The 27,837-nt window shown below is 39.4% G+C and overlaps 4 protein-coding genes across 7 annotated transcripts in view; 2 read left to right on the top strand and 2 right to left on the bottom strand.

Annotated features, from left to right (window-relative positions):
• The window catches only part of LOC140278884 (uncharacterized), a 243,468-nt gene that overhangs the window by 189,603 nt on the left and 26,028 nt on the right, over positions 1-27,837 (top strand). Inside the window, exon 2 of the mRNA XM_072373972.1 lies at positions 25,401-25,775. Coding sequence (XP_072230073.1) covers positions 25,401-25,775 — 375 coding nt within the window. The remainder of the gene's footprint in view (positions 1-25,400; positions 25,776-27,837) is intronic.
• LOC140278514 (uncharacterized) lies at positions 47-7,200 on the bottom strand. The gene is made up of 3 exons (XM_072373543.1): positions 7,086-7,200; positions 4,683-4,891; positions 47-2,894 (listed from the first exon to the last, which is right to left on the bottom strand). The coding sequence occupies exons 2-3, from the start codon at positions 4,789-4,791 to the stop codon at positions 1,270-1,272; spliced, it is 1,734 nt and encodes a 577-aa protein (XP_072229644.1). The 5' UTR covers positions 4,792-4,891; positions 7,086-7,200; the 3' UTR covers positions 47-1,269.
• On the bottom strand, positions 9,427-14,178 carry LOC140278512 (uncharacterized). Of its 2 annotated transcripts, none has more exons than XM_072373542.1 (2): positions 13,942-14,178; positions 9,427-12,616 (listed from the first exon to the last, which is right to left on the bottom strand). In XM_072373542.1, exons 1-2 carry the CDS (start codon positions 14,054-14,056, stop codon positions 11,010-11,012), a joined length of 1,722 nt encoding a protein of 573 aa, XP_072229643.1. In that variant the 5' UTR covers positions 14,057-14,178; the 3' UTR covers positions 9,427-11,009. The 2 variants fall into 2 exon arrangements, with proteins under 2 accessions (XP_072229643.1, XP_072229642.1); XM_072373541.1 differs by having other exon boundaries at positions 9,428-12,628.
• On the top strand, positions 16,106-21,214 carry LOC140278511 (uncharacterized). Of its 3 annotated transcripts, none has more exons than XM_072373539.1 (3): positions 16,106-16,305; positions 16,957-17,188; positions 18,397-21,214. In XM_072373539.1, the coding sequence occupies exons 2-3, from the start codon at positions 17,074-17,076 to the stop codon at positions 20,019-20,021; spliced, it is 1,740 nt and encodes a 579-aa protein (XP_072229640.1). In that variant the 5' UTR covers positions 16,106-16,305; positions 16,957-17,073; the 3' UTR covers positions 20,022-21,214. The 3 variants fall into 3 exon arrangements, with proteins under 3 accessions (XP_072229640.1, XP_072229641.1, XP_072229639.1); XM_072373540.1 differs by having other exon boundaries at positions 16,106-16,394; positions 17,029-17,188; XM_072373538.1 differs by having other exon boundaries at positions 16,106-16,394.

Below are 27,837 nucleotides of genomic sequence, written 5' to 3'. Positions count from 1 at the left end.
AAGAATGAATTTTATTAATGCAATTTAAAAAAAAAAACTGCAGTAGCCGACAATCCGGCAACAGTAAGAAACTTGTTTGTGACAGTGTGATACACAAACTGAAACAACGGCAAGAATCTGGCACTGAACAAAGGAAAATAAGGAGTATGTGTTCAGAATGAGCTTATTAGGAAGCTCGGACCTGGGTTTCAAAAGAATAGTAAAAAAAATTACGTAAAACCATCCTTTCTTTGGCTCTTCCCTTGACCTTGATGGAAAAGGTCAGTGGGTTCAGAAAAAACTCCTAAATCTAAGAGAAATTCCTAAGTTCTCAGGAAAAAAAGACCACGTGATGTGGGTCTGTAGCTCTGAATCTACAAATATTAAACAAATATTCTACAAAATGCACTGAAGATACTATGTCTATTGCATTATCACATTAACAAATGTTACGTCAAACATATCATATTAAATGTAATGTAGAATATTTCTTTTTCAAAGTTCATGAAAAAAACTAAAATCCCCCATAGACTCAAAAAATCCTGAACTCTTATTCATCGAATAAGAACCACAGTTATCATGAAAACATCTGAACACTGAAAACAGAAGAAAAAAATCCACAAAACATGAGGATTGTTCTGTTTACAGATTTATTTTTTACTAAAGAACTGTGACCTTATTTGTATGTTTTTATTATAGATCTGCTTCATAAATAATAAAATCATGATAATAAAAACATTCACATGGTTTAACATTCATACAAAATATTTGACACAGATAAATGTGCTCGATGCACAGTGGTGCTGAGGTGTGGATCATTCATTTGTGTTTTAGCAGATCCTTAACAGCCAAAACATGGAAACAGAATTTGATTGCTGAGATTTGCTGCTTTGTTCTTAATATTGCTGCTTCTTTCTTATCAAGTGATTTAACCACCACGGTGCACCAGGTGCTGACTCCATCTCTGAGGTGTAACAGGATTTATAGACTGTGTTGGAGGCATATACTGCTATTACCCCAAAATGCTAGAAATACACAACCAGTCAAAAATCCTTCAAATAATAAAGTAGACTTGTATGTTTGTACAGTTTATTAAAACATTTCTAACACAAACTGAGCCCTGTGATGGACTGGCGACCCAGCCAGGGTGTACCCGGCCTCTCGCCCAATGACAGCTGGGATAGGCCCCAGCTTGCCCGCCACCCTGAGTTGGATTAAGCGGTTATAGAAAACGGATGGATGGTTGGATTCTTTAAGTGAAAGGTTTCTTTTTTTTTTTTTTTGTCTTGGTTAAATCTTTCTCCAGTCATCGCAGCCATATGGGATTTCTCCTGTGTGAACGTTCATGTGCGTCTTCAGGTGCGACTTCTGTTTAAACCTTTTACCACAAACATCACAACCAAACGGTTTCTCACCTGTGTGGATTCTTAGATGTTTCTTAAGATTTGTGTTCCGGTTAAAACTTTGTCCACAGACATCGCAACTAAACGGTTTCTCACCTGTGTGGATTCTTATATGTTTTTTAAGATTTGTCTTTTCATTGAATTTTTGTCCACAAATATCACATCCAAATGGCTTCTCTCCTGTGTGAGTAGTCATGTGTGTCCTAAGACTTACCTTTTGTTTAAATCTGCTTCCACAAACCTCACAACCAAATGGCTTCTCTCCTGTGTGCACTCTCATGTGTCCTTTTAGATTTGCCTCCTGCATGAATTTCTGTCCGCAAACCTCACAACAAAATGGTTTCTCACCTGTGTGTATTTTCATGTGTCTCTTGAGATTGGTCTCATACTTAAATAATTTCCCACAAACATCACAGGCAAATGGTTCCTCTCCTGTGTGGACGCTCATGTGTCCCTTAAGAGTTGTCTTTTTTTTAAACTTCTGTCCACAAACATCACATGCGAATGGCTCCTCTCCTGTGTGGACAATCATGTGTGTCTTTAGATGTGTCCTTTGTTTAAATCTTTTACCACAGACATCGCATCCATATGGTTTCTCTCCTGTGTGAACTCTCAAGTGTTTCTTTAAAGGTCCACTTTGATTAAATCTTTTACCACAAACATCACAGCCAAATGGCTTCTCTCCAGTGTGAACTCTTACATGTATCTTTAGATCTGTCTTTCTGTTAAATCGTTTATCACAAAAATAACAACTTAGCGGTTTCTCTTCTGAGCGAATTACTGTCTCTGAATCTGCATTTTGTTTCACAGAAAGACATGTCTCATTCACCAAACCACTGGAAGAGCTTTTTTCAGAGTTACATGTCACATGTCTCTGCAGAGACCTCTTAGAAAGAAATCGTTTTCCACACTTTGAGCAGCTGAAGGACTTTTTGGTTTTATGTCCTCCATCCTTATTTACACCTGACTTCGGTGTTTTGGTCTCCTTCCAACTGTCATCGCTGTCTTCACTCTCCGGTCCAGAGTTTGACAAAGGTTCCTGCCAAACATCATCACCGTCGTCATCGTTATCATCGTCATCATCATCATCACAATTTTCGTCTATGCTGACTTCAGTCTCAAAAAAGTCAGAATCCTTTCCGTCAGTATTTGCTTGGAACTGACTGTTCTTGGCTGGTTCTGCTCGGTTTCCGTCAGTGTCTGTTTTACTCTGTTCAGCTGAGCTGCTGGTTGGAGGTTCTGTCTCTCGGTCGTCTTCAGTTTTGATTTGATGGAGCTGTGAGGACTGAGGTTTCTCTTCATCATCTTCACTTTTAACAGTAACAACTTTAAATGGAAACCTGCTGACGTCTGTCTCCTTCTCTCCATCAAGCTGCTCTCCCTGCTGACTGATCCAGAGTTCCTCCTCTTCCTCTTTTATGTGGACGGGTTCTGGGTCGCGCTGGTCCAGAGAGGAGCTCCAGGGAACCTCTTCTTTGATTATCAACAGCTGCTGAACATCTGCAGGTAACACTGAAAAACATAATGAACAACTGTAAACACAACACCTGTATTCATGCTAATCCTTGATTTTAGTCACCCTTTGATTAGAAAATGTTAAAAAGTAAAAAGAAACAGAAACAGAACTGGTGATTTGATTGAACTGAGCCTGAAGTTGTGTAAACTACTGTAGTTTTTATGTCACCTGACCCTGGTAGTTTACATATTCAAATAGTTGTGAAACCACTGTCCCATGATACATATGGCTGCCCCCTAAAAGTCTGCAAAGCTTTAACAGACAATAAAATTCTGAATAGGCCAAATTGGGAGGCGCCATTACTTAGTGCATTACTTAAAGGTGCCACAAACTTAATGAATATACTTGTTTTTTAATTTATTAGACCAGAAGCAACATAAATCACATTCGGGTCCTTACCAGCTGTCGTCTGGCTCCTTGTTCATTGGATCGGCTGCAGTGTTCATGATGAAATGAACCCATACAAAGCAGAGAGGGACTGTCCTTCACAGAAAGTAGCTCTTGTTTGTTCCAAACATTTTTTGGTAGTAACGTCTTTGAAAAGAGAAAAATAACCCTCAAAGTATCTGAAAAAAGTTTCTTTTAAGTGTTGCACCAGTGCATCGTTAGATTCGATCTAGCGACATGTCTGTGTTTCCCTCCTGAACCTGTTGCCTCTGCGGCCCGACCTCAGATAAACAGATGATAACAGATGGATTCAAATCAGTGGGGCTTCACTGCTCTGTTCTCTGTGGCAGAAGCCCAAGAGGTGGCTTCTTCTTCTTCGGCCTTCCAGCAGCTTTATACACCATAAATCACATCACAAACTAAAATATTTGCAGTGGACATTATGGGCAATTGAGAGCATGCACCTGCATCACTGTTGTAACTCGATGCAACATGAGGGCTTAAACTGACGGAAAAACATTCAACTAGTGGGATTAGAAGCTAGTTTTTCATTTGAGCTAGTTCAAAGTTCAGTTCACACAGACTGAAACTGAACAAGTTCATGTTCATTTCTCCCTTTTTTATGACCTCCTTTGAATGATTCTCTTTATATTGTACATTGTTCCATAGAGTTATATGAATATGATATGATATGAAGCTCTGGACCATGTGATGCATTAATATCTCTGCATTCATCTATTGTATTACTATTACAATCCATCAAGATACTCTAAATCAAAATGATGAAAAGGAGAGGATCATTTTCTCACACTGATGAAATTAGCCAGCAGAGGCCGAGTCACAAACGCTTCAATCTCAAAATTAAGGTAATCTAACATGTGGTAACTGCAGCAGTGAGTAAAAAAAAACAAAAAAACATTTAGTAAAATGTGAAGCGCTAAAGAGAAACTCAGAAAACAGACCAGCGGCTGTGTGATACAGGTGAACATGCTGCAGGTTACAGGTGTTCACCTGCGGCTTTCTGCCATGCAAAGTCATCTCCTCCATCACTCAGTGGCAAAAAGTGGCAGTAAAGCGAGTACATTTAGGTCTGAAGACATCTATAAACATGCTAATGCCATAAAGAAAGACTCCTGAATGTAAAGATGGAGGCTTTGCAAGATCTGACTGAGCCAGTTGGCCAAGATTCAGAGCATCAACTAGAAATGAATCAAATGTGAGATGAAGAAGCTGCAACAGGAGTTTTGCCAAGCAGACCAGGTATGAAGACAGGAGAGGCTAACATAGCATTGCTTCCTCCCCCCGGTGTCTTCACATCGTGACGACAGCTCAGCTTTATGCCGGCCATCAGAGTATGATGTCACAGATGGAGACAAACAAAGATGTGAGTCACTTACTGACATCTCTGCTGTCTTGTGTCTGTTCTGATGTGGATGCTGCAGTTATGGGGGGCACCAAACCGAATCCTCTGGGGTCATCTGGTCGAATGCTCCTCTTCTCAGGCATCCCTGCTCCACCTTGTCACAGCTCACAGATGCATCGATAGTCTTCTTCGGCTCTTAGGACGTATACGCTGGATCTTCTGCTGTTCTACCGATGCAGTCATCTGAAAATAGTGACATGAAGCTAATCAATTAAAAAAAGAAAAGAAAACACACAGTCAATGTCTTGCTCCTCCCACCAAAGAGGCAAGCAGAGTAACGGGGACAGAATAGGTGAAAGCTGAAATGTGACCTGAACATAGTTAAGCTGCAGCACACGGCTGCATTTAATCATTACTGTTCGATGAGTCTTTAATCAGTTTGTGACTAAAGTATAAATGTACTTTGAATTCAATTTAAAGTGTAGGATTGACCTGATACAGCCTCGACCATCTCCTCTCCAGGTATGTTTTAGGACCTGAACGTGTCTCACAGCTGGAGAAGCAACAGTAACACAGAGAATGCAGTTCTATAATAATATAATCTGTCATTTAAAAGCTGAGAAAACAGACTCAACAACTTACAGCTCAACGTTAAAATATCTTTAATGGAGAATCTGCTAATTTCACAAACTAAACACTTTCTACACCAGATCTGAAAGATCATCTCTTTTCCTTTAGAACTACAAAAGCACACAACTTCCTCTTTCCCTCGACCCGTCACCTGCAGTCCGCTCTCAGTAATTTCACACAAACTCACAAAGAAAACAACAAATACCTAAACTAGAGAGGGCCACTTTTACTTTAAATGTAATTAAAAAAATCATCTCTTCTGGGTAGACATTTTTTTTGGAGACACTTTCCATGTTGCACAGGCCACACTGACACTAATCACCGTCTTGCACTTTAATTTACTGCTTCTGCTGCTATCATGTTATCTCACTGTATATCCAACTTAATCTGCTCTGTATAAAAACATTTTAACCTCCTTATGCACCGTACACCTGAAGTACTCTGTTCAAAGGGACTAATAAAGTTACTATGACTACCTGCGATGGTTCGAGTGGGGTTAAACCATAGTTTGACCACTAGAGGGCGCACAGACTCCACGATTTACACTGAGGCCGAAACAAACTGGAGCGCTACGTCCAACATGAACCCCAACAACAGCTCCATAACTCATGTTCATCACAACTGTGTTTGCTGTTTGTTACCTGCTAGAATTTGTTACTAAATTGTCAATAAAAAGAAAAAACATTTTCTTTAAGGAAACCTTGTTCCAGTTCATCTGCACAAGACAGTTAAATCCGTTCATGATGTGTGAAAACCAGACCGTCTCTGGTTACAACAGCAGTTAAGAAGTAGAAATATGTGCAACAGTCACTATAAGAAATATAAATAAACTCCCCGGGCTGACACAAATGTTCTCCATCTTGGCTGAAGTCTTCCCCTTCACTGACACTGGCTGACATGAGTACCAAAGCTGTTTGTGTACTTTTAAACAAGTTCAAAACATCCAGGGCATCTGACCTGGTTTAACTAACCCTAACAACAGAGATCTCTCTAAGCAGTGCTACGACGCTGGTCATCAGCTCGGTGAGTCAGCCCAGGTTAGATTTGTACACGTTAACGTAAAACAGGTGAAGGTGGCATCAGAGAGCCAATCAGTGTCATGTTGTGCCAGCAGAAAAGTAACACAGCTGCAGCAAAAGCAGGAAGGAAAGATGATCCATCGGGAAAAGAACGCAGCTGACAGTGTGAATGCACATTTCAATAAGCTCATTCATATCCTGAACACGTTATGCTGTAGGTGTTAAAGTTTTCTGTCTGTTTTAAACACTGCGCTAAATAAAGAAAAGTGATTCAGACCAGTCAGTGTTTATTGTAAAAGTCTAATTTCACTTTCCCATCATCCAGCCACTAAACAAAAAAGGTTTTTAGGGGATTTTAATTCGTTTTTAATTCAACGTCTTTATAAGTTCGTTGTAAAAATCACAATGTATGAGAAAAAGTCAGGAAATCTCTTACATCTCTGATAAAGATGTTGACATCAGTGAGTTAACGTCACACCAGGAACTTTAAGGAGGCTGTGATTTTACCTGAAATCTGCCCCAGAGCGGGTTAGGTTTCCAGCATCCGTTGCCATGGTGATACATCTCTGTAAACTACCTGCTAAACCACTAATCCAGCTTCATAGAACAGGCTGTTGGATGTTTGGTCCAAAAACAAAGAGAAATACTAGTTTCGGAGCGGAAATGTCAACTTACAACCCTGCTGACAGTCAGAAAAAGGTTTCCTGTGTCGGTAACTCTGCTCGTGACCATGTTCTAACTAACGCTATCAAACAGCTGGTTACATTTCCATTGGTGGGTTAAATTACCTGTCCAGCAGAAAACAGACAACTTCGGCGTCTCTCTGGAAACATTTGTCCCTCATCAGTGATTTCCAGCTGGGAAAGGCCACACCAACGTTTCTCCTTGTTTTCTTCGTCTTTCTCGGCTTGGTTTAGCAGCTTCAGCTGATTTGATCCTCCATCTGTCACAGTTTAGCCTCCAAAACTCCTCACAACACTCCACGATCAGCTACCATCAGTAGCCGTTTCTTACACACACAAAGGCTCGAAAACAAAGCCCCTACATCAAGCTACATGCTACTGATTCCGACCATAATTGCGTTCCCCCTCGAAACATGAATCTTAAAGAAAGATTCTCCCGTTTTGTTTTAAATGACACTAAATTTTTAGGGTAAAGGATTTCACCGGAGCGCCTGACGCTCCTAATTTGTGCTCGTGTACCTAAGTTTAATGCAGCTGTTGTATGAAGCTCTCGAGCACTGTCTCCACCAAAGCCCCGCCCCGTCCAAACAGTAAAAGAAGCGCGCGTTCGCGAAAACTCGCTCCCGACGTCCAGTACTGCGGAGCTGTTACGGAGACCGTGAAGCCCAAAAATATTGTTTCTTTTTCACTTTTAAGTACATGGTGTTTTAAGAAATTAATAAATTAGTTTACATAAACTTTAAGTGCGTGTTGTGTTCACAACACAACAAAATTACACTTATTCTTCTTAATTTTCTTTTGAGGGTGAGTTGAAACGTCAACTAGTGTTAAGGTTTTATCTTTATTTTTGTCTTGAAACATCAGAGTGAAACATAAGTGCAGAGATTTTCAACCTGTTTTGTCGTAATTTGTACATTATAGCAAGGGAAACACATACTGGTGACTGACAATTCACTATTAAACATTGTTCCCCTAGTGTTTGGATGGAAAATGGGTTTGTACATCTATCAAATCCACACTGCTGACATGTTACCTGATAACATATAAATCCTGAAGGTGTTTATTTATGTTGTGTATTAGCATGACAATTCAAGTAATCCGTTAGTAGTTACTTTTTCAAGTGAGTAATCTGTTACTGTCTGTGCATTTTGTTGTTACAACACAAACATGAAACAAACAAAGATGATAGATGATGTGTCTGGGTGATAAGTGTGTGTAAAAACTGTGATTTTTCTCATAAAACACCAGCAGAACAAACAAGTTCACACCATTACGTCTCCAAAACAAACATTTCCAGCTTCAACCCAGCTACAGAGCTGTCACTCCAAAAGAGATGAGTGTACATTTGGCTGATTATGTGGTGAGAAAAATGCTACCAACAACGTCAGAGTCGCCATCTTTCTGTAAGATAATTGTTATTATCCTCTTTTTTAACCTAGTGAGTGTTGCTGTGGCTTCATATAAACTGTGTATATTGGATGTACTCCGCCGGGGCCGAGCAGTTCCCCATAGCACTTCACAATGAGTTAGAAACTGATTTTAGGCCTGAAATAACTCATCCCCTTGAGTTCTATGACTCGTATCGAGATGTTACGACTAATATTCATAAATTGCTGTAATCAGCGAAAGCCTTTTTGAGTCTCATATTTAATTATTTTAAGTATTAATTAGCCTTACTGGGCGAATTTACAGTTAAATGAACACATACTAATTTTGTTCTCCAAAGATTTAAATTCCAAATAAGTTTGTTCAACATTTAAGCTGAAGAGAACAATTTCAAATACAAGATGACAGGTATCATCTGTCAGCATAGAGGCCCACAATCCATTTGCATTCTGGTTCACAGAGTTGCACAAATGTTCCTGTACGTAAATGTCTAGTTTTACAAACAATAACAGTGAAGTCATGCAGTAAGTAATGGGCAGATTCTATAAAAAAAGACCTCAGCAAATGCACATAATGTTAGCTTTTCCCAACTTGAGTGTAAAATGTTTTTCTTCCATCAGTCACCTATACTAACTCAGTTTGAACAGAGAAATTACTGTATAGCTGGACAAACAAAAAGAGAAAACCTAAAAATAAGATGTAACCAAGACACTTGATAGTATAACACTTCTGATCCGATGTTACTGACCATTAGCATTTTGTTTGGGTGTATGCACTGAGCTCCAGACACCTCATTTAGTTTTTTATTTGTATTGTGTAATCATTAATAAAGTGCGATAATGAATAAAGTCAGTCCTGCTTCAGGTTACACACATTATAAGCGATGTGATGAGCTGGCGTCAGCGTATGTAAAGGTGGATGAACTCTGACATTTTTATCTAAAGTGCACAACAAATTGCAAAGAGGTGTTCATAATGTAATAAATCACTGCTTCATTTTTGAAGGCAGTAATCCTGTAATCGAATTAGTTCCTTTTAAAAGTAATAACATCTAACACTGTTTAGGATTTTATGGATATCAGCTGTAAGAAAAAAGCTGATCCTACATCTTTAGCTGTTTTCAGGTAAATTATCAAATGATTTTTAAAGTCAGCGTGGGCCATTTCAAACGTGTCACTCTTCAGTTGTTGTGATTCCTGAACAAAAGGACTTTTTTTTCCCCTTTTTGTTTCTTGGTTTTAAATGAGGAAATCTGGTTTGGGGAAAGAAAGGCCATGATGTCCTGCTCCATGGTTGAGAGAAGGTCGGACAAAGCTGGAGGCAGTTCAGAAAGCCAGAAATGGGATGTAAATGGACACAGAAAAAGGAACTGAAGCACCCAAAAATTGCAGCCATCTAGAACTGAACAAGTCAAGTAAAGTCCAAGTCAAGTTGTTTAATTTGTCATGTGTACAAATGTTACAGCCATTAGGTGAGGGCTGGGAGAGTTCAGTTCAAACAAGGAAAACCAACTGGATAATATATACTGAGAAAAGTGACCATTTAATGTGGAGCAGGTGTGACAAGAAGAAACAAAAATCTGACGTCCGGTCAAATTGTCTTTTTTAGCCGATGAAGGTTCCCAAATGACTGAAATGAGCTGTTTATTTTCTCTAAAGATGATGCAAAGAACAGAATCTCTTTACTGTCACTGCAACATGTACAACAAAAAAAGTCGGTGCAGTCCTAATTCAGTGAAAAAAGACAATACATAATCAATAAATAAGAAAAAAAAGAAAGTGTAAAGACAGTAGGTCAGATGAGGTGAGATGAGATGCTCTAACAGAGGAACACTAACTGTTTGTGGGGGGGTTGTAGTTCCTGTCACACCCAGAGGTGTGGGGACCCAACCCCAGGTCTTCCTGCCAAACATCCTCCAAATAAGGGCAACAAGTGCCCAAAAATCCTCAGAATTTAAAAAATGACTTTCAAGATTTGATGTTTTCTTTGTTCTAATGTAGATAACAATTTTGGTTTATTGGATTTAATGAGTATTTTTAGATTTGATTTTCAAACTTTCACACAGCTAAATGTTTTCATACACATTTTTTCACACATTAAAATATGATTATATCTTATATATTATTATTATATGTTACTACTGGGTTGTGCTGAGGTTTATCTTGACTCACGCTTTTGCATGTAGCCATGGTAAAACATTTGGAAAATACTATTCTACTCTCTGATTTGCTGCCTTGTTGTTGATATTCTCCAGTCGTTTATCCACATTGGCTCTGCTGTGCGGTGACGTTCCCCTATTTACTGAATTAAGTGGAAAAATTGAGTATCGATGCTGTTGTTACAGACGATACAAAGATTTGTGAGGTAACAGAATTTCTAAGCTATGGTGGAGATCTGATTTAGACAGAAAGGAGAAAAGCAGTCAGGCTTTAAGAGCCTAAATATTTCTGGTAGTCTGTTTAGTTCCTGATACCAGCAAACACAACCACATTCTAATTGTTTCAGTAGAAGAAATCCCTAAACCCTGTTTGTTGTTCATGGTTCATGATTTCTTTAAAAAATATTTCAAGCAAACACAAACACTTCAACACTTTTTTTCTCGTACGGACATTTGTGTGTTTTTAGGGACTTGTATCTTAAATCTTTATCCACTGTCATCACAGCTGAATGGTTTCCCTTCTGTGTGGATGTTCATGTGCATCTTAAGATGTGTCTTCTGTTTAAATCTTTTACCACAAACATCACAACAGAATGGTTTCTCTCCAGTGTGGATTCTTTTATGTTTCTTCAGATTTGAGTTCCGGTTAAAACTTTGTCCACAAACATCACAACTAAATGGTTTCTCACCAGTGTGAATTCTCATATGTTTCTTAAGATTTGTCTTTCGATTAAATTTTTGTCCACATAATTCGCAACCAAATGGCTTCTCTCCTGTGTGAGTCGTCATGTGTGTCTTAAGGTTTATCTTTTGTTTAAATCTGCTGCCACAAACCTCACAACCAAATGGCTTCTCACCTGTGTGGATTCTCATGTGTCCTTTAAGATTAGTCTCCTGCTTAAATTTCTGTCCGCAAACATCACAACCAAATGGTTTCTCACCTGTGTGGACTCTCATGTGTCCCTTAAGATTGGTCTCATGCTTAAATCTTTTTCCACAAACATCACAGGAAAATGGCTTCTCTCCTGTGTGGACCCTCATGTGTCCCTTAAGATTAGTCTTTCGTTTAAACTTCTGTCCACAAACATCACATGCGAATGGCTCCTCTCCTGTGTGGACAATCATGTGTGTCTTTAGATGTGTCCTTTGTTTAAATCTTTTACCACAGACATCGCATCCATATGGTTTCTCTCCTGTGTGAACTCTCAAGTGTTTCTTTAAGGGTCCACTTTGATTAAATCTTTTACCACAAACATCACAGCCAAATGGCTTCTCTCCAGTGTGAACTCTTACATGTATCTTCAGGTCTGTCTTTCTGTTAAATCGTCGATCACAAATATGACAACCTAATGGTTTCTCTCCTGAGTGGATTATCATCAGTGAATCCACATTTTGTTTCATATTACAACAAGTTTCATTCAGCAAACAGCCAGCAGAATCTTTTCCTGAGTTAACTTTCAGGTGTCTCTGGAGTGACTGTTTATATAGGAACTGTTTGCCACAACTGGGGCAGCTGAAGGATCTTCTGGAAGTTTTACATCCTCCATTCTTATTTACACCTGGATTAGGTGCTTTGGTCTCCTTCAAACTGTCACTGCTGTCTTCAGAGTCAGCTCCAGAATTTGACAAAGGTTCCTGCCAAAAGTCATCATCTTCATCGTAATCGTTGTCATCTTTGCCGACCTCAGTTTCAAAAAAGTCAGACTCCTTCTCATCAGTATTTGTTTGTAAATGACGGTTTGGATCTGGGTTCCTGGCTGGTTCTGGTCCTCCACCGTCCTCTCCATCAGCTTCTGTTTTCATCTGTTCAGCTGAGCTGCTGGTTGGAAGTTCTGTCTCTCTGTTTTCTTCAGTTTTGATTTGATGGAGCAGTGAGGACTGAGGTTTCTCTTCATCATCTTCACTTTTAACAGAAACTTCAGTCCGTGAGAACCTGCTGATATCGGTCTGCTCCTGCCCATCAAGCTGCTCTCCCTCCTGACAGGTCCAGGGTTCCTCCTCCTCCTTCTTTATGTGCAGAGTTTTAGGGTCCTGCTGGTTCAGACTGGAGCTCCAGGGAACCTCGTCTTTAATCACCAACAGCTGCTGAACATCTGCAGGGAACACTGAAAACATGATGAACAATTTGGTGTTTATTGTGATTTTATGCAAATACTCAGTTTGAATAAAACTTTAAATATAAAAGACAAAGAAAAATAATATGGAAAAAAACTTCACCTGAGCTTAAAGTTGATGTTGTATAAACTGTCGTCATTTTTGTTTAACATCACTGGCTAGTTTACACATCATGGATGCCATTAAGAAATATATAATTTTTAAACTTTTTCTCATCGTATTTCTTCATACCAGGAAAAAGATAGTTTAGTGAGTGCAAAATGTAGACAGGAGATAATGTTATTATGTTGTTTTACACAATATTGTGTTACTACCATTGTAATTAGATCAAAAACACTGAACAAATAACATGACCATACTTAGTTTTTTTATATCCAGCTCTGAGCTGCAGCCAGTCAGAGCAACACAACTGTTAGCGGTTTATTTATTTAGGATTACGAGTGCCATGAATTTCTCAGAAGTTTACTGCTGTACATCAAGCCAGTGACTCACATGTGAGCTCATCTTGATCTGATTTACGCCCTCACAGTAAAAGTCACCTGAAAACATTAAGTCTAGATTATTTACAGCATTCACATAATTCATCAGTAAGGTTTTTTGAAAACATCTAGTTCATTCTGACCCTTCTCTCCCTCACAGCGGTGGGGCCACCAGCTGCAGCAACCATAAAAAAACATAAATCAATTTCTCACTTGAATTGATACTTTGAACTTTGAGATTCCATGGCAGCAGTTTAGACTGTTCCACCTCCAATATGTTAATTCTTTCCTTTAAATAAAAGTGGGGGCCATGCAGGGAGTATTAATGGATGTAAATATCCTTATAATATGTACCTATTTGAGATTGAACTTAAAGCTTCAAAAACAATGTTGATGGTCGACTGAATTCTAACAGCAAATCTTTATTATTCCCCGTCCCACCGCTAACACCTTGGTTTTGGCAGCATGCAGCATCCGACTGGAAAGATAAGTCAATCTATTAATTTGTGTTTAGCACAGCATGCTTTTGGACTCATTACAATCAGACCGAGATGAAAGAAGCAGCCACTCATGTAGGCGTCTACATTCATTCATACTGACCTCAGATCTGCAGCTCAGTGGAATCAGAGCAGAGAGCTCAGCTAATTTCAAAAGCTAATTTCATATATTTGGGAACTATTTCATTCATATTTATCTGTGATGTGACTGCAAATGTATTCATTATCTGTTCAGACCACCATTTTGTATTTTCTCCCCAAAGTACCAGTTCAGTAAAAAGGTGTCCCATGATGCTACAGACTGACAAACAGATGTGAGTCACTTACTGAGATCTTTGCTGTCTTGTGTCTGCTCCAGTTCTGATGTGGATGCTGCAGGTATGGGGGGCACCAGACTGAGTCCTCTGGGGTCATCTGGTCTGAGGCTCCTCCTTCGAGGCATCCCTGCTCCACCTGTGATTCTTTTTGTCACAAATGTATCTGTCGTTTTCTTCAGTTTTCAGGGAAAATAAGATGTATCTGCAGCTGTTTTACTGATGAATCCATCTGAAAATAACACCAATGTAAGAAAAAAAACTGCGAGCATACAGAAAACATTGTGTGTAAACAATAAAATGACCCTCGGGGCGGCGGACTGGGGGTCGCAGCAATGGGGGTCTTTCATTAATAAAACTATTATTAGTGTTGTTGTTATTAATAATTGCTCTACTCAGACTCGTGGGAGACATACTTGTTTCCTGCCCTTTCCCAGCAATAGCTGCGCGCCAGAGAAATTTATATTCTAATTTTTCAGCGTGAGAAATACAATGTGACAAAAGAGCGAAATGCGTGAGACTTGAGAGCCCTGTATATATACAGCTATATAAGACGTACTTTCCACCTCAAGTAAATACAGTGACTTTGTATTATAGGTCAAGTACTTTTTTATTTTAGAATAATCAATAACTACACCATCATCTGAAAGTAGTGACTGAGTAACAGGCGATTAACAGGCTGGTAAGGATACTGGCAACCCGTTTGCGGATAATCACCGTTGGCTTCCACAAACAGCGGCAGCCGTCGTGGTAAGGCTGTGGCAGCATCTTACAGTTGCTATGGCATCCCGTGTCACCCTCTGGCACCCTGTGGCAGCTCAGGTTGCCACCGGAAGTATGGCTGTTAGTTGCCACTGCAGCGATTTGAGCTCGGCCCTGCAGCAGCAGCACTCCACAAGTTTCTCCTTGTTTTCTTCCGTCGTCTTTCCAGCTTTGGTTCCGCTTCTTCACGCTCCCTCGCTTCTTCTTCAGCTACTATGACCCTCCGTCTTTCACAGTTTGGCTTTAAAACTTGTCACAACACTACATTTTAACCAGAAGCAGAAACTGTTCTGTAGAGAAGGAGAAAACTCTGCTGGAAGCTCGGAATAAGACCACAACAGTTAGCTTAATGCTAGTCTATCCCACCTTTATTTTGTTCCCCCCTTCAACACAGCGCTGCAGACAAAACGTTCTCACCTCTGTATTTATTTCATTTTCACTGCATCCCACTTTTTGGGGAACTCATTGCCCACGTAGTTACGTAAAAAAGTAAAATAGAAAGAACCTCACATGTCATACTATTCTATACGTAACAATTGGTCATTCTTTATGAACGAACTGCAAAAAACGAGTCAAAAATTTGTTTATATTCAATTATTTAATCTAATCTATCAATTTCGTCATATCACAGTTCCTGATTGCAGAAAAAAGCATGTTCTGCTAAGTGATTTCTTTTCACATCATACATCCCATAAATGTCCTCTGTGACACTGATGTAGCTGAAAATGGAGCACTCTTATCAAATAGGGAATAAATACCATCCATCCATTTTCTATACCGTCAATCCATTAATCGGGTAGCGGGTGGGCTGGAGCCTATCCCAGCAGTCATCGGGCGAAAGGCGGGGTACACCCTGGACAAGTCGGAATAAATACCCCAACAGCAAATACAACAAATACCCAGTTTCCATGTCCTTGCCTACACTAGCTCCAGATTATCCATCCGAACCACCTGGCAGCAACCAGAGTCCAACCTGAGATCTAAACCACATGCAAAATCCACCCAATCCGACCTTTATTTTCTTTTTCCCTGCTACACAGTGCAACAGTTACATGGTTCCCACCAGTCCCCCATCAGCATAAAGAAACAATATTTACCATTTGAACATTTTAATTTGAACAGAATTAAGATAAGTTAGGCAAACAGGCAGTAAACAAAATAGTTATCATCAATAGTTAATGAACTAAATCAGAACTTTTATTGACATTGTTTATTTGAAAAAAATCAATAAAAACAGTCATACAGATAGAATTGAGGCCAAAGAACACGAGCTAAATAATAGATAAAGGAAAATAAGACATTGAAATGAGTAATATGTCAAACATTCCATATAAATAAGGTGCGCCAGGTTTTAACACCCCGGAGGTAAAATGCTGCTGTAGGAACCTTCGGTTGGTTGTTTCGCGTTACATTGGGGGAACAAAATATTGGTAGGACTGGCTGGCATGCAGCTGCTGGTTGTTGTTGTGTTGTATTGTGTTGTGTGGAGCTTTCTGAGGAGTTTTCCCTCGTTTTTACAGAACAGCTGCTGTCGTGACGTTAGCTCGCGCGAATCCTCGTCTTTAAAGAAGCGGAACCAAAGCTGGAAAGAGGACGGCAGATAACAAGGATAAAGGTTGGTGTGGCCTTTCCCAGCTGGAAATCACTGATGAGGGACAAATGTTTTCAGAGAGACGCGGAAGTTGTCTGTTTTCTGCTGGACAGGTAATTTAACCCACCAGTGTAAATGTAACCAGCTGTTTGACAGCGTTAGTTAGAACATGGTCATAGCGGTGTGATGCTAACCAGGAGCGTAAATGGAGTCTGTAAATCTGCGGAATATGACCCATCATCAATGGTGTTGGTCACTTTTCCGTCCAATTTCGTCACACTTCATTCACTAAAATCCGGAGCGCGCGATGCATTTGCAAAATAAGGACAAATAAAAAGGAGTCATTTTATTAAAATATAATTTAATAGATTTAAAAAAAAAAGCTTTGTGATGACACTAACATTTTCTTCATGTTATTTAGCAGATAAAGTTTTAGAAGTGGTGAACAAAGTAAGATATCCGGGTCATATAATCCGTAATGATTTATGGGATGAGGATGACGTCATCCACCAGGGTTGAAAATTGTATGCACAAGCAAATATGGTGGCGCACACGTTTCATACATGTACAGATGATGTTAAATTGATCCTTTGTATACAGCGCATTTGTGGTGCAGTTACAGGTGGCATTCAACGATGTACGGATATTTAATGGTTGATATTTGTGTATTTACAGTTTCAGACTGCTGTGCTAGAAAAACAGAGGAAGATACAGTGTATACACCATAAAATCTGAATAAATCTACAGATATAAACAAGGATTGTGAAGAGGAGAATCACAGGTGGAGCAGGGATGCCTCGAAGGAGGAGCCTCCAACCAGATGACCCCAGAGGACCCAGTCTGGTGCCCCCCATACCTGCAGCATCCACATCAGAACTGGAGCAGACACAAGACAGCAAAGATCTCAGTAAGTGACTCACATCTGTTTGTCTGTATGTAGCATAATAACTTTGACTACAACCTGAGGCACATTTAGTCAAAAGCACCCAGAAGTCAAACATCCCAGGGCTTTTCTCAAGCTAAAATATAATTCTAGTGTTGGGTCTCCTGCATTTATGTTGAGTTTTAATGAGCTGATTATGCACCATAACTGCTTATACCAGCGTTTGAGGTGCGCTGGATTCACTGTAGTCTTGAAAACAAACAACAGAAGTTGCTGTTGAGGAAATGATAACGAGAAATAACACTACAGGGAGTTGTACAGGAAACAAATACACAACTTAAACGTTTCACTTCTGGACAGTCTTTTAATGTTTTTGTAACTTGGGTTTAGACGGGTCGAAGCTTGTAGAGACAGACCTGCTCACACACTTCCCTCCAGGTTACAAAAACTGGGAGGCGCACGACCCCCTGAAACAACATCAAAGCACCCGGCTCGCCATTGTCCAGCTGGTGAACATCTGCAGATAATATTGCTGATGTATCAGAGGTATTGTGTCACCAGTTTTTCCACTTCACCAACACGACAAATGAAACCTACTGAAGTGTGTGAAACACCTGTCCTCACTGCTGTGCAGAACAGTTGGAGACCGAGGTGCGCCTTAATCTACTATTTATCATTTAAAAGATCTCTCTAAAATGCTCTCTCTGAGTAATACAGAGAAACTAATGCACCCTTTTATAACTATTAGGCTTGACTATAGCTAATTCAGAACTCACCACAACCGCTTGAGCACTGACTAAGAAAAGGAGCACATGTTACGCTCTTTTTAAAGTCTTGATACACTGGTTATCTGCTACTTTTCCTATTGGTTTTTAAACTATCTGACTAATTTATAAGACATCAAATGGCTTTTCAACAGACTGCCTGTCAGAAGTCTTGTTGCTTTGTGAACCTGAGTGAGCCCTCGGATCTTCCAGTTCCTGACTTTTCTGTTTTGTGACGCTGCTCTCAGTCATTTTGCTCAAAGTGCTGTAAAATGCTGTGTAGCTAAAGCTTGATTAATTATTCTCCACTGTCTGGAATGATTTGGCTGAATGGTTTCAGGTCTTTTTAGAACAGCAGTTTTGGTTTTTTATAGTCTAATCCAGGAGGTGATCATGTTGGTCTGTTATAATTTCAAAACTGTCAGCACCCAAACTTTCAGTTGTCTTTAACGAACATGTGTGTTTCAGTGTTACCTGGAGATGTGCCGCAGCTGGTGGTGATTAAAGAAGAGGTTCCCTGGAGCTTCAGTCTGGACCAGCAGGACCCAGAACCCCCCCACATAAAACAGGAAGAGGAGGAACTTAATGGAGAGGAGACCGATATCACCAGGATGTCATTCGCTGCTGTTCCTCTGAAGACTGAAGATGATGAAGAGAAACCTCAGTCCTTACAACTTCAAATCAAAACTGAGGACAGCAGAGACACAGAACCCCCATCCAGCAGCTCAGCTGAACAGATGAAAACAGAAACTGATGAAGAGGACTGTGAACCAGCCAGGAACCCAGACCCAAACAGTCATTTACAACCAAATACTGATGAAAAGGATTCAGACTCTTCTGAGACTGAAGTCAGTGATGATGATTATTGGAAAAAAACTTCAATATCAGGACCAGAAACAGAGGACAGTGGTGTTGACTGGACTGAGTGCACGTCACCTGGGTTAGGTGTAAATAGTGATTTAGGATGTAACCCTTCTAAAACCTCCTTCAGCTGCCCTGAGTGTGGTAAACAGTTTCAATACAAACAGTGTTTTCAGAGACACATGAAATATAATTTAGGAAAATGTTCTTCCAGCTGTTTAGTTAAAAAGAAATGCTTTAGAGTGAAACAACGTGTAGATTCACAGACCACAGACCATACAGGAGATGAACTATTTGGCTGTGATGTTTGTGGTAAAAATTTCAACCGAAAGGGAAATCTGAAGGTTCATATGAGAGTTCACACAGGAGACAAACCATTTGGCTGTGACCACTGTGGTAAAAGATTTAACCGAAAAATGATTCTTCAGGCGCACGTGAGGGTCCACACAGGTGAAAAGCCGTTTGGTTGTCATGTTTGTGGTAAAGGATTTACATGTCAAGGAAGCCTGAGGAGACACATGGTGGTTCACACAGGAGAGAAGCCATACAGTTGTGATGTTTGTGATAAAAGATTTAACCAAAAAACGATTCTTAAGAAACATATGAATGTCCACACAGGAAACAAACCGTTTCATTGTAACTATTGTGAGAAAACGTTTAAGCATAGGCAGTCTCTTCAGAGACACATGACAGGAAAAAGATCTTCTAAATGTTTGGTGAATAGGAAATGTTTTAGAATGAAGCCAAAACTGGACTCACAGACCACAGACCACATTCGGGAGAAACTATTCGGCTGCGATGACTGTGGTAAAAGGTTTAACAGGAAGACTAATCTTAAGAAACACATTAGTGTTCACACGGGACAAAAACCATTTGACTGTGATGTTTGTGGTAAAGGATTTACGCAAAAAGGAACCTTGAAACGACACATGAGGGTTCACACACAAAAAAAACTGTTTGGCTGTGATGTTTGTGGTAAAAGATTTCACCAAAAAACAGATCTCAAGAAACATTTGAGAGTCCACACTGGAAATGGACTGTTTCAGTGTAACAACTGTGAGAAAAGGTTCAAATATAAGGAAAATCTGAGCCGACACATGAGAATTCACACAGGCGAAACAACATTTAGTTGTGGTGTTTGTGGTAAAAGATTCAGTCGAGGGGGGGTACTTAAGTCCCACATGAGACTCCACAAAATAAAGAAACAGTTGAGTTTCAGTACAATTTTCTGATGAGAATAAGCATTTTTTTGCTTTGCTTAAGATGCCATATGAATCCGTGTCAGAGCCCAAATCCAAAAGGTGTTGTACAAACACACTATTGCACATTTCAATAGTGTGTTTATGTGAAGGCTCCATCCCAGCATTGGACTTGGACTGTGACACAGGTCACACAGGTCAGCTGTTTGACAAGTGCATTCCCCATCACATGTCGTAACACAACTGATACTATTTCAGTACTGCCAATATTGCCATTACAACTGAGGTTGGGATTGAGCTAATCTGACACAGAATGACTGCAGAGCGCTGATTGGTTTGAGAGAATCTCTAACTGTGGGAATCTCGAGCAGTGGAGTTCTGAGAATGTGAAACAGTCACAAAAACTTAAACCAGGCTCATCAAAAATTGCTCTAAGGTCACAAACCAGCTGCTGTATCACATTTACAGGTGAAAAAGTCTGCCTATGAAGGTCAGAGGAGTTGAGCATGACACTACACACACACTGCAAATTTCCTTTGAGCATCAAACCCGAACAATTTTTCGTTTTAACGCTGAACAGTCGCTGGTGAGAGCGAAGTTGAAAAAGAATGAATCGCATGTTTAAGGGGAAGCAAAAAAGTGAAAAGACTTGTGCAGGACATGAGTTGAACTTGTGAACTGTTGTGTGAAAGTCTGCAGATTAGTCAACAGTGATGATTATTGTTTGTGAGAGTTGACGCCATCACGTTGTCATCTTAATGATATCACATGTAGGCATGTGATCACTTTTGTGGTAAAGCTGCATCGCAAACTTTTGAAACAAATCAAGAATACTAAATTGTCGTCCAGTTCCAGTTTTCTATCTTTCTTTTTAAACTGCAACGTTTTGCAGTCTGGGTATTAAACCTTTTGTTGTTAAGAGTGTTGTCTTAAAGCAATGTGTCCCGGTTTATCTCCCTGATGAAATATAAAGTATCTGATTGACCTTATCAACTAACAGGAAAGTTTTCATGTACAAGGTAAAAGGTAAAAGGTACAAACAGTTTAGCCGGAGAGTTGCTGTAATGTTACTAGAAAATAAATAAAGACTTTGAGGGTTTTAATCTCTTGGATTCACTTTTCTTTTCACCCTCATGACTTTATGATCTGATGGCATTTTGAAAAAACAAATAAAATAGAAAGTACTTTCTCCAGAAGTACTGCTATAGCCGATGTTAAATTAGTTTCATGTGGCTTCTCATATGTAATGTTCATTGAATGGATTTAATAAAAATGTTTGATGTTCTAAGTGTCACATCTTAGTACTATTGTCTTTGAAAAAACTGAAACACAGTAAGCCGGTGAGTCATCTGATATCAGTAGTTTAGTCATCAGCTAATTCGATAACCACAGATTTGTCTGTGTGTTTGTGCCCATCATCTAAATGCAAACGCAGTTTTTTGCACTGAAACCAAACTTTTTGGACAAGTGAACATTTTCATCGCCTCTGTTTAAATGTAGAGTGGATAAACAGGGTCTCTGGCTTGTAACATCAGATACTGTCATCTCCTGGGTCTGATGCTTTTGCTAACCTTGTTAACAGCACTTATTACATGTTCATACATAAATCTGCAGTTATTCTCCGACTATACTGAACAACGGAGGTATCAAAATACACGATGAGTTCACTGCTACATTAGCCAACACAGAACCGGCCACCAACATCCTCAAGTTTTAATGAGATTGGATCAGAGCTCTAAATAATGTGGATGTTGTGAGCTGCCTTGCCTGCACATTGTGGAGAAGACGGCTATGATGAGGTGAGGGAACATAAAGTTTGACAGCAAATACCTTTGGATGGTCCTTAAAAGTGGTTTGGACAATATTAAGAGGAGTATTACCACTTGTAACTTGTGTATACGCAGTTAAGTGCAACTTAGGAACTTGTTCTAGTTGAGTTTTGCATTTCTTTACAGATGGAAATTTTCTTGTAAACCCCATGTGGATGTTTGTTTGTTATTGGGTGGACTGCTGTTTGAACTAGGATAAAAAATTCTGTCATGATTCATTGGCCTCCACCTCTATATGACGTGAAATACACCAAAACATTACAACAGCAAAAACAATGCATTAAAGGATCTCTGAGCACTCTCCAACAGTAAAATCTAATCTGATGTTTAATGTAGTCTTGTGTTTTCCTCATACACTTTATCACAGACACTAAATTGTAGGATGTAGTTAGTTTTTCACAGTGTTTCTGCTATTTCTCTTAGTTTTACTGAAATAAATTATAACAGTGTAATATGTCTTGTAGTGTTGTCCATCTTAAGTTGTTTTACCTAATTTAAGACCTGATGAGGACCAGATGCTAATTTTGAATGTACTGATGAGTTAAAAACCTTAGAATTGAAAGATGGTGTACCTTCTTTTTCACTTTTTACTAAATTGTGAGTTTGAACATGTTTGTTGATGGACTGGCATCCTGTCCAGAGTGTGTCCCACCTCTTGACTGAGACAATTATGAGGACTAATTGGTTATAAAAAAAAAATATTTGTGAATCTTACTGTTAAGCGAGTTATTGTGAGTATTTGCTGTTAATACTATAATATTTAGGCAGATACATTTTTTTCTAAATTGTCTAGGATTTTAAACGCATGCTTTTATTTTAAATGAAGTAATTTGTTTAATATACTTTGCTTATCTGAGGAGAAATCGTTACACATTCCTGTGTAATTCTTCAACCCAAAGAAATGTATTTAATATGAGGTAAAGTAATCGGGTAGGAACCTTTTGTTTGCTACGCTGTTAGCTCGGGAAACAAAATAAAGACGGGCTTGATTAGCATGCAGCTAACTATCGCGTTGTGTGCTGTGAGACTGAGTTATATATAAATATCAAATATTGTTTCTTAAAGTATGTATGGGGAAATATTTTACGCAGAAATTAATGTGTAGTGTCAGATTAAATATGGGTGTGGGAACAGATGACTGCGCTGTGTTGCAGGGGGGACAAAATAAAAGTCGGGCTGACTAACATGTAGCTAGCTGTTGTGTTCTCCACATTTCCATTGTCTTCACGTAACAGTTTCTGCTTCTGGTTAAACATTTGGTTTTGTGAGAAGTTTTAAAGCCAAACTGTGACAGATGGAGGATCACAGTAGCTGAAGAAGAAGGGGAACCAAACCCGGGAAGAAGACGGCAGAAAACAAGGAGGCACATCGGTGTGGCCTTTCCCAGCTGGAAATCACTGATGAGGGATAAATGTTTTCAGAGAGACGCCGAAGTTGTCTGTTTTCTGCTGGACAGGTAATTTAACCCACCAATGGAAATGTAACCAGCTGTTTGATAGCGTTAGTTAGAACATGGTACTTATATAACAACTCACTCAGTCGCAAACTGTGGTGAGTTAAACAATAAACTAAACGCTCATTTTAGTCAAAATAAGCTCCTTTTGGCAGGATAAATAACATTAAACTACGTGCAAAGGGGCCATCTGCAAAGTGCAACACCCTCCTACAGAAATGTTCAATAACTCCGCTCTAATGATGCTGCAGCAGGGCCGAGCTCAAATCGTATAAGTGGCAACTAACAATGGCACTTCCGGTGTTGTGCCGAAAACAGACTGCTTGTCGAAAAACGACTGCACCGTATAACTCTGGATTGGAAGTGGTTACGTTCTCCGTGTTATAGTAATAGGAAACCAAGTGCACTTACAGTGGTCCTTCCCAATCCTCGATAGCAATCCTAATCGTCCTTCTGTCTGCTGCTTGTACTATAAGTGCTTCGAGTGGTCCGCTTTAAAAGTACAGTCCATTTGCACGGTACTGCACTGTGAAAGAAAACTGCACAAAATTAATTTTGGGTGCTGACAGTTTTGAAATTATAACAGACCAACATGATCACCTCCTGGATTAGACTATAAAAAACCAAAACTGCTGTTCTAAAAAGACCTGAAACCATTCAGCCAAATCATTCCAGACAGTGGAGAATAATTAATCAAGCTTTAGCTACACAGCATTTTACAGCACTTTGAGCAAATTGACAGAAACAGAAAAGTCAGGAACCGGAAGATCTGAGGGCTCACTCAGCAACAAGACTTCTGACAGGCAGTCTGTTGAAAAGTTTAAATGATAATAAATGATAATAGACTGTTTAAATAATAAAAAGTAGATTAATCTGAAAAAGAAAATGTTCAGCAATAACAGGTGTTTAATTTTATTATTTTTTAAATATTGGTTTACCAGGCCAGAATATTTAGCTGATAAATGAAATAGTTTTGTATAATATCTGTTATATTTTTCTTGCCCATGAAATAAAATTGCTGGATGAACATCTTCCAAAAGTGATTATTTGATACATGTTCATGCCAAGAGTTGAAAATGTGGAAAAATAAGTAATATGCACTCTTCCTGGAGTACAGCAATCAAAATGGTAAACTGAATAACATCCACATTTACAGCACAAACACTGTTTTTTAAACCAGTGTCTTGTATGCAGCTGATTGTTTATGTCAATGTTCACTCTGGGTTTTTATTTGTTGGAATGAACAACTGATAGTGAATAGTCGACATTTGTGTATTTACAGTTTCAGACAGCTGTGCTACAATAACAGCAGAAGACCCAGCGTATACACTCTAAAACCTGAAAAACCATCAGAGTTATAAACAAGGATTGTGAAGAGGAGAATCACAGGTGGAGCAGGGATGCCTCGAAGGAGGAGGAGCCTCCAACCAGATGAGCCCAGAGGACCCAGTCTGGTGCCCCCCATACCTGCAGCATCCACATCAGAACTGGAGCAGACACAAGACAGCAAAGATCTCAGTAAGTGACTCACCTGTAACTGATACAACAGTGCCTCACCTTCTGAGAGTTTGATTATGGTCAAATTTAAAGTTAAAACTGATTTGGTGAATGTTGAGAATATTGCATCTAACTTAATTGTTCATCGACTCTGGAAAAATATTTCTTGAACATTTAAAAGTTTAATAAATAAAAGAACATAAACCCAACTTTTCTGTCAGAAAAAAAAGTGGCCCAAAAATAACACTTTGGGTCACTTTAAAAACTGTTCAGTATCGATAAGAAGACCTGCAGAGATATGTTGTCCTCTAAATTTGGATTATGTTCATGTGATACTAATATGATACATACTGCATTTATGAGATTTGTAACACTTCATTCTGTTAAAGTGATGTCATTCAGCCATTCTGTTGTTGATGACTTGGACATTCATTTTTTGTATGGCTATTATGTGGTTTATCTTCTTACTTGTGAGTAATTTAGAAAAAGGTTATCTTTGACTTCTCAGTCATATCAGTGAAATATATCAGACATGGACCAATAGCTTGGTTTGTGATATTAAGGATCACGATAAATGCAGTTAATGTCACAGTTGTCTTTGATGTCCATACATGTTTGGTTTTTTTTGTTTAGTGTTACCTGCAGATGTCCAGCAGGTGTTGGTGATTAAAGAAGAGGTTCCTTGGATCTCCAGTCTGGAGATGGGCCTGCAAGACCCAGAAACCCTCCACATAAAGGAGGAAGAAGAGGAACTCTGGACCAATCAGGGTGGACAAGGGTTTAGTGGGATGAAAGAGACTGATGTCAGCAGGTTCTCAATCACTGCTGTGACTGTGAAGAGTGAAGATGATGAAGAGAAACCTCAGTCCTCCCAGCTTTATCAAATGAAAACATCCAGCAGCTCAGCTGAACAGATAAAAACAGAAACTGATGGAGAGGACTGTGGAGGACCAGAACCAGACAGGAACCCAGATCCAAATAGTAATTTACAACCAAATACCAATGAAAGTGAGTTTTGTGAGACTGATGTCAGTACAGATGACAACTGTGACTGGCAGGAACCTTGGTCTGATTCTGGACCTGAAACTGAAGAGAGTGATGCCGATTGGAGTGAGACCAGAACACCTGAGTCAGGTGCAACTGGCGATGTAGCCTGTAACACTGCTAAGAAATCCTTTAGCTGCTCTGTGTGTGGTCAGCAGTTTGTCTATAAGCACTCTTTAAGAACACACATGCTTGTCCACTCTGGAAAGAAACCATTTGGCTGTGATGATTGTGGTAAAAGATTTAGCCAAAACATACATCTCAAGAATCATGCAATTACACACACAGGAGAGAAACCATTTAGTTGTGATGATTGTGGTAAAAGATTTAGCCAAGACACGCATCTTAAGACACATATGAGAGTACACACAGGAGTGAAACCATTTATTTGTGGTGTTTGTGGTAAAAGATTTAACCAAAGCACACATCTTAAGACACACATGAGAGTACATACAGGAGAAAAACCGTTTAGCTGTAGTGACTGTGGTAAAAAATTTAGGCAAAATACAAATCTCAAAACACACATGAGAGTACACACAGGTGAACGACCATTTGGCTGTGATGATTGTGGAAAAAGATTTAGCCAAAACTCTTATCTTAAGAAACACATGACAGTACACACGGGACAGAAACCGTTTGGTTGTGGTGACTGTGGTAAAAGATTTTACCAAAACATACATCTTAAGAAACACATGAGAGTTCACAGAGGAGAGAAACCGTTTTGCTGTAATGATTGTGGTAAAAGATTTCGCAGAACAACAGATCTTCAGACACATATGAGAATTCACACTGGAGAGAAACCATTTGGTTGTGATTTTTGCGATGAAAAGTTTTGCAGAATGAAAGATCTTCAGATACACCGGAGAGTTCACAGAGCAGAGAAACCATTTGGCTGTGAAGTATGTGGTAAAAAGTACAGGCGAAAGACAGATGTTCAGTTACACATGAGAGTCCACACAGGGGAGCGACCCTTTGGCTGTGATGTTTGTGGCAAAACATTTTTTCAAAGTAAATATCTCGTTTCACATATGGCTGTTCATGCTGAAGAGAAACCATTTAGCTGTGATGTTTGTGGTAAAAGATTTAACAGAACAGCAGACCTTCAGACGCACAGAAAAGTTCATACTGGAGAGAAACCGTTTAGCTGTGATTTTTGTGGAAAAAGATTTCGCAGAGCAACAGATCTTCAGACCCACAGGAAAGTCCACACTGGAGAGAAACCATTTGGATGTGATGTTTGTGGTAAAACATTTAACCGAAAGTCTTATTTTAAAATACACATGAGATTACACACTGGAGAGAAACCATTTTCCTGTGACATTTGTAGTAAAAAATTTAATCGTCAGTCATATGTTAAATTACATATGAGAGTTCACACGGGAGAAAAGCCATTTAGCTGTAGTTATTGTGGTAAAGCATTTACTAGACAGGGAAATCTAAAAAGTCATTTAATTGTTCACAGTGTAGAAACCAGTTGTGGTGAAAACTGACCTGATTGCTGGGTAAATTAGCATCAAAACATGTTTCCTGAGCTGTTGTGGAGGGATGTTGGAAGTTGAGTTTCAATCTGGCTCTTCCAACCTTCCACTATACACTCACTTAATCCGCACATCTGTATGGAGACTTAACTCTATCAAGTGCCATTCCAAACCAGTTACCTGAGGTGAGATTGGGTCATAGAGCCCTCAGTCTGAATTAGTGACCAATTAGTAAGTTTAAGAGCCTTAAACTTCTAAAATCCATCCACCCATCCATTTTCTATACCCGCCTAATCAGTCAGTTGGGTTGCGGGGGGGCTGGAGCCTATTCCAGCAGGGCCATACAGAGACAAACAACCACACACACGCTCACACTCATTCCTAGGGACAATTTAGAGTCGCAAGTTAACCTAACATGCATGTTTTTGGATGGTGGGAGGAAGCCGGAGTACCCAGAGAGAACCCACGCACAGACGGGGAGAACATGCAGACTCCACACAGAAAGGCCATCTTCTAAAATGTCATGTGAACTTTATTGAGTTTGGAAT

This window comes from Leuresthes tenuis, unplaced genomic scaffold (assembly GCF_036924035.1).
Source record: "Leuresthes tenuis unplaced genomic scaffold, fLeuTen1.0.hap1 SCAF_20, whole genome shotgun sequence".
NCBI classification, from domain to species: domain Eukaryota; kingdom Metazoa; phylum Chordata; class Actinopteri; order Atheriniformes; family Atherinopsidae; genus Leuresthes; species Leuresthes tenuis.
Note: the sequence above shows the minus strand (reverse complement) of the source record. Positions and strands in the feature narration are given on the sequence as shown.

Excerpts from the sequence above, each read along its gene's own strand:
- LOC140278514 (XM_072373543.1), bottom strand. The coding sequence starts at position 4,791 with ATGCCTGAGAAGAGGAGCATTCGACCAGATGACCCCAGAGGATTCGGT. Across the intron at positions 2,895-4,682 it reads ACAAGACAGCAGAGATGTCA|TGTTACCTGCAGATGTTCAG; the intron begins GTAAGTGACTCA and ends TATGTTTTTCAG.
- LOC140278512 (XM_072373541.1), bottom strand. The coding sequence starts at position 14,056 with ATGCCTCGAAGGAGGAGCCTCAGACCAGATGACCCCAGAGGACTCAGT. Across the intron at positions 12,629-13,941 it reads ACAAGACAGCAAAGATCTCA|TGTTCCCTGCAGATGTTCAG; the intron begins GTAAGTGACTCA and ends TCATGTTTTCAG.
- LOC140278511 (XM_072373539.1), top strand. The coding sequence starts at position 17,074 with ATGCCTCGAAGGAGGAGCCTCCAACCAGATGACCCCAGAGGACCCAGT. Across the intron at positions 17,189-18,396 it reads ACAAGACAGCAAAGATCTCA|TGTTACCTGGAGATGTGCCG; the intron begins GTAAGTGACTCA and ends TGTGTGTTTCAG.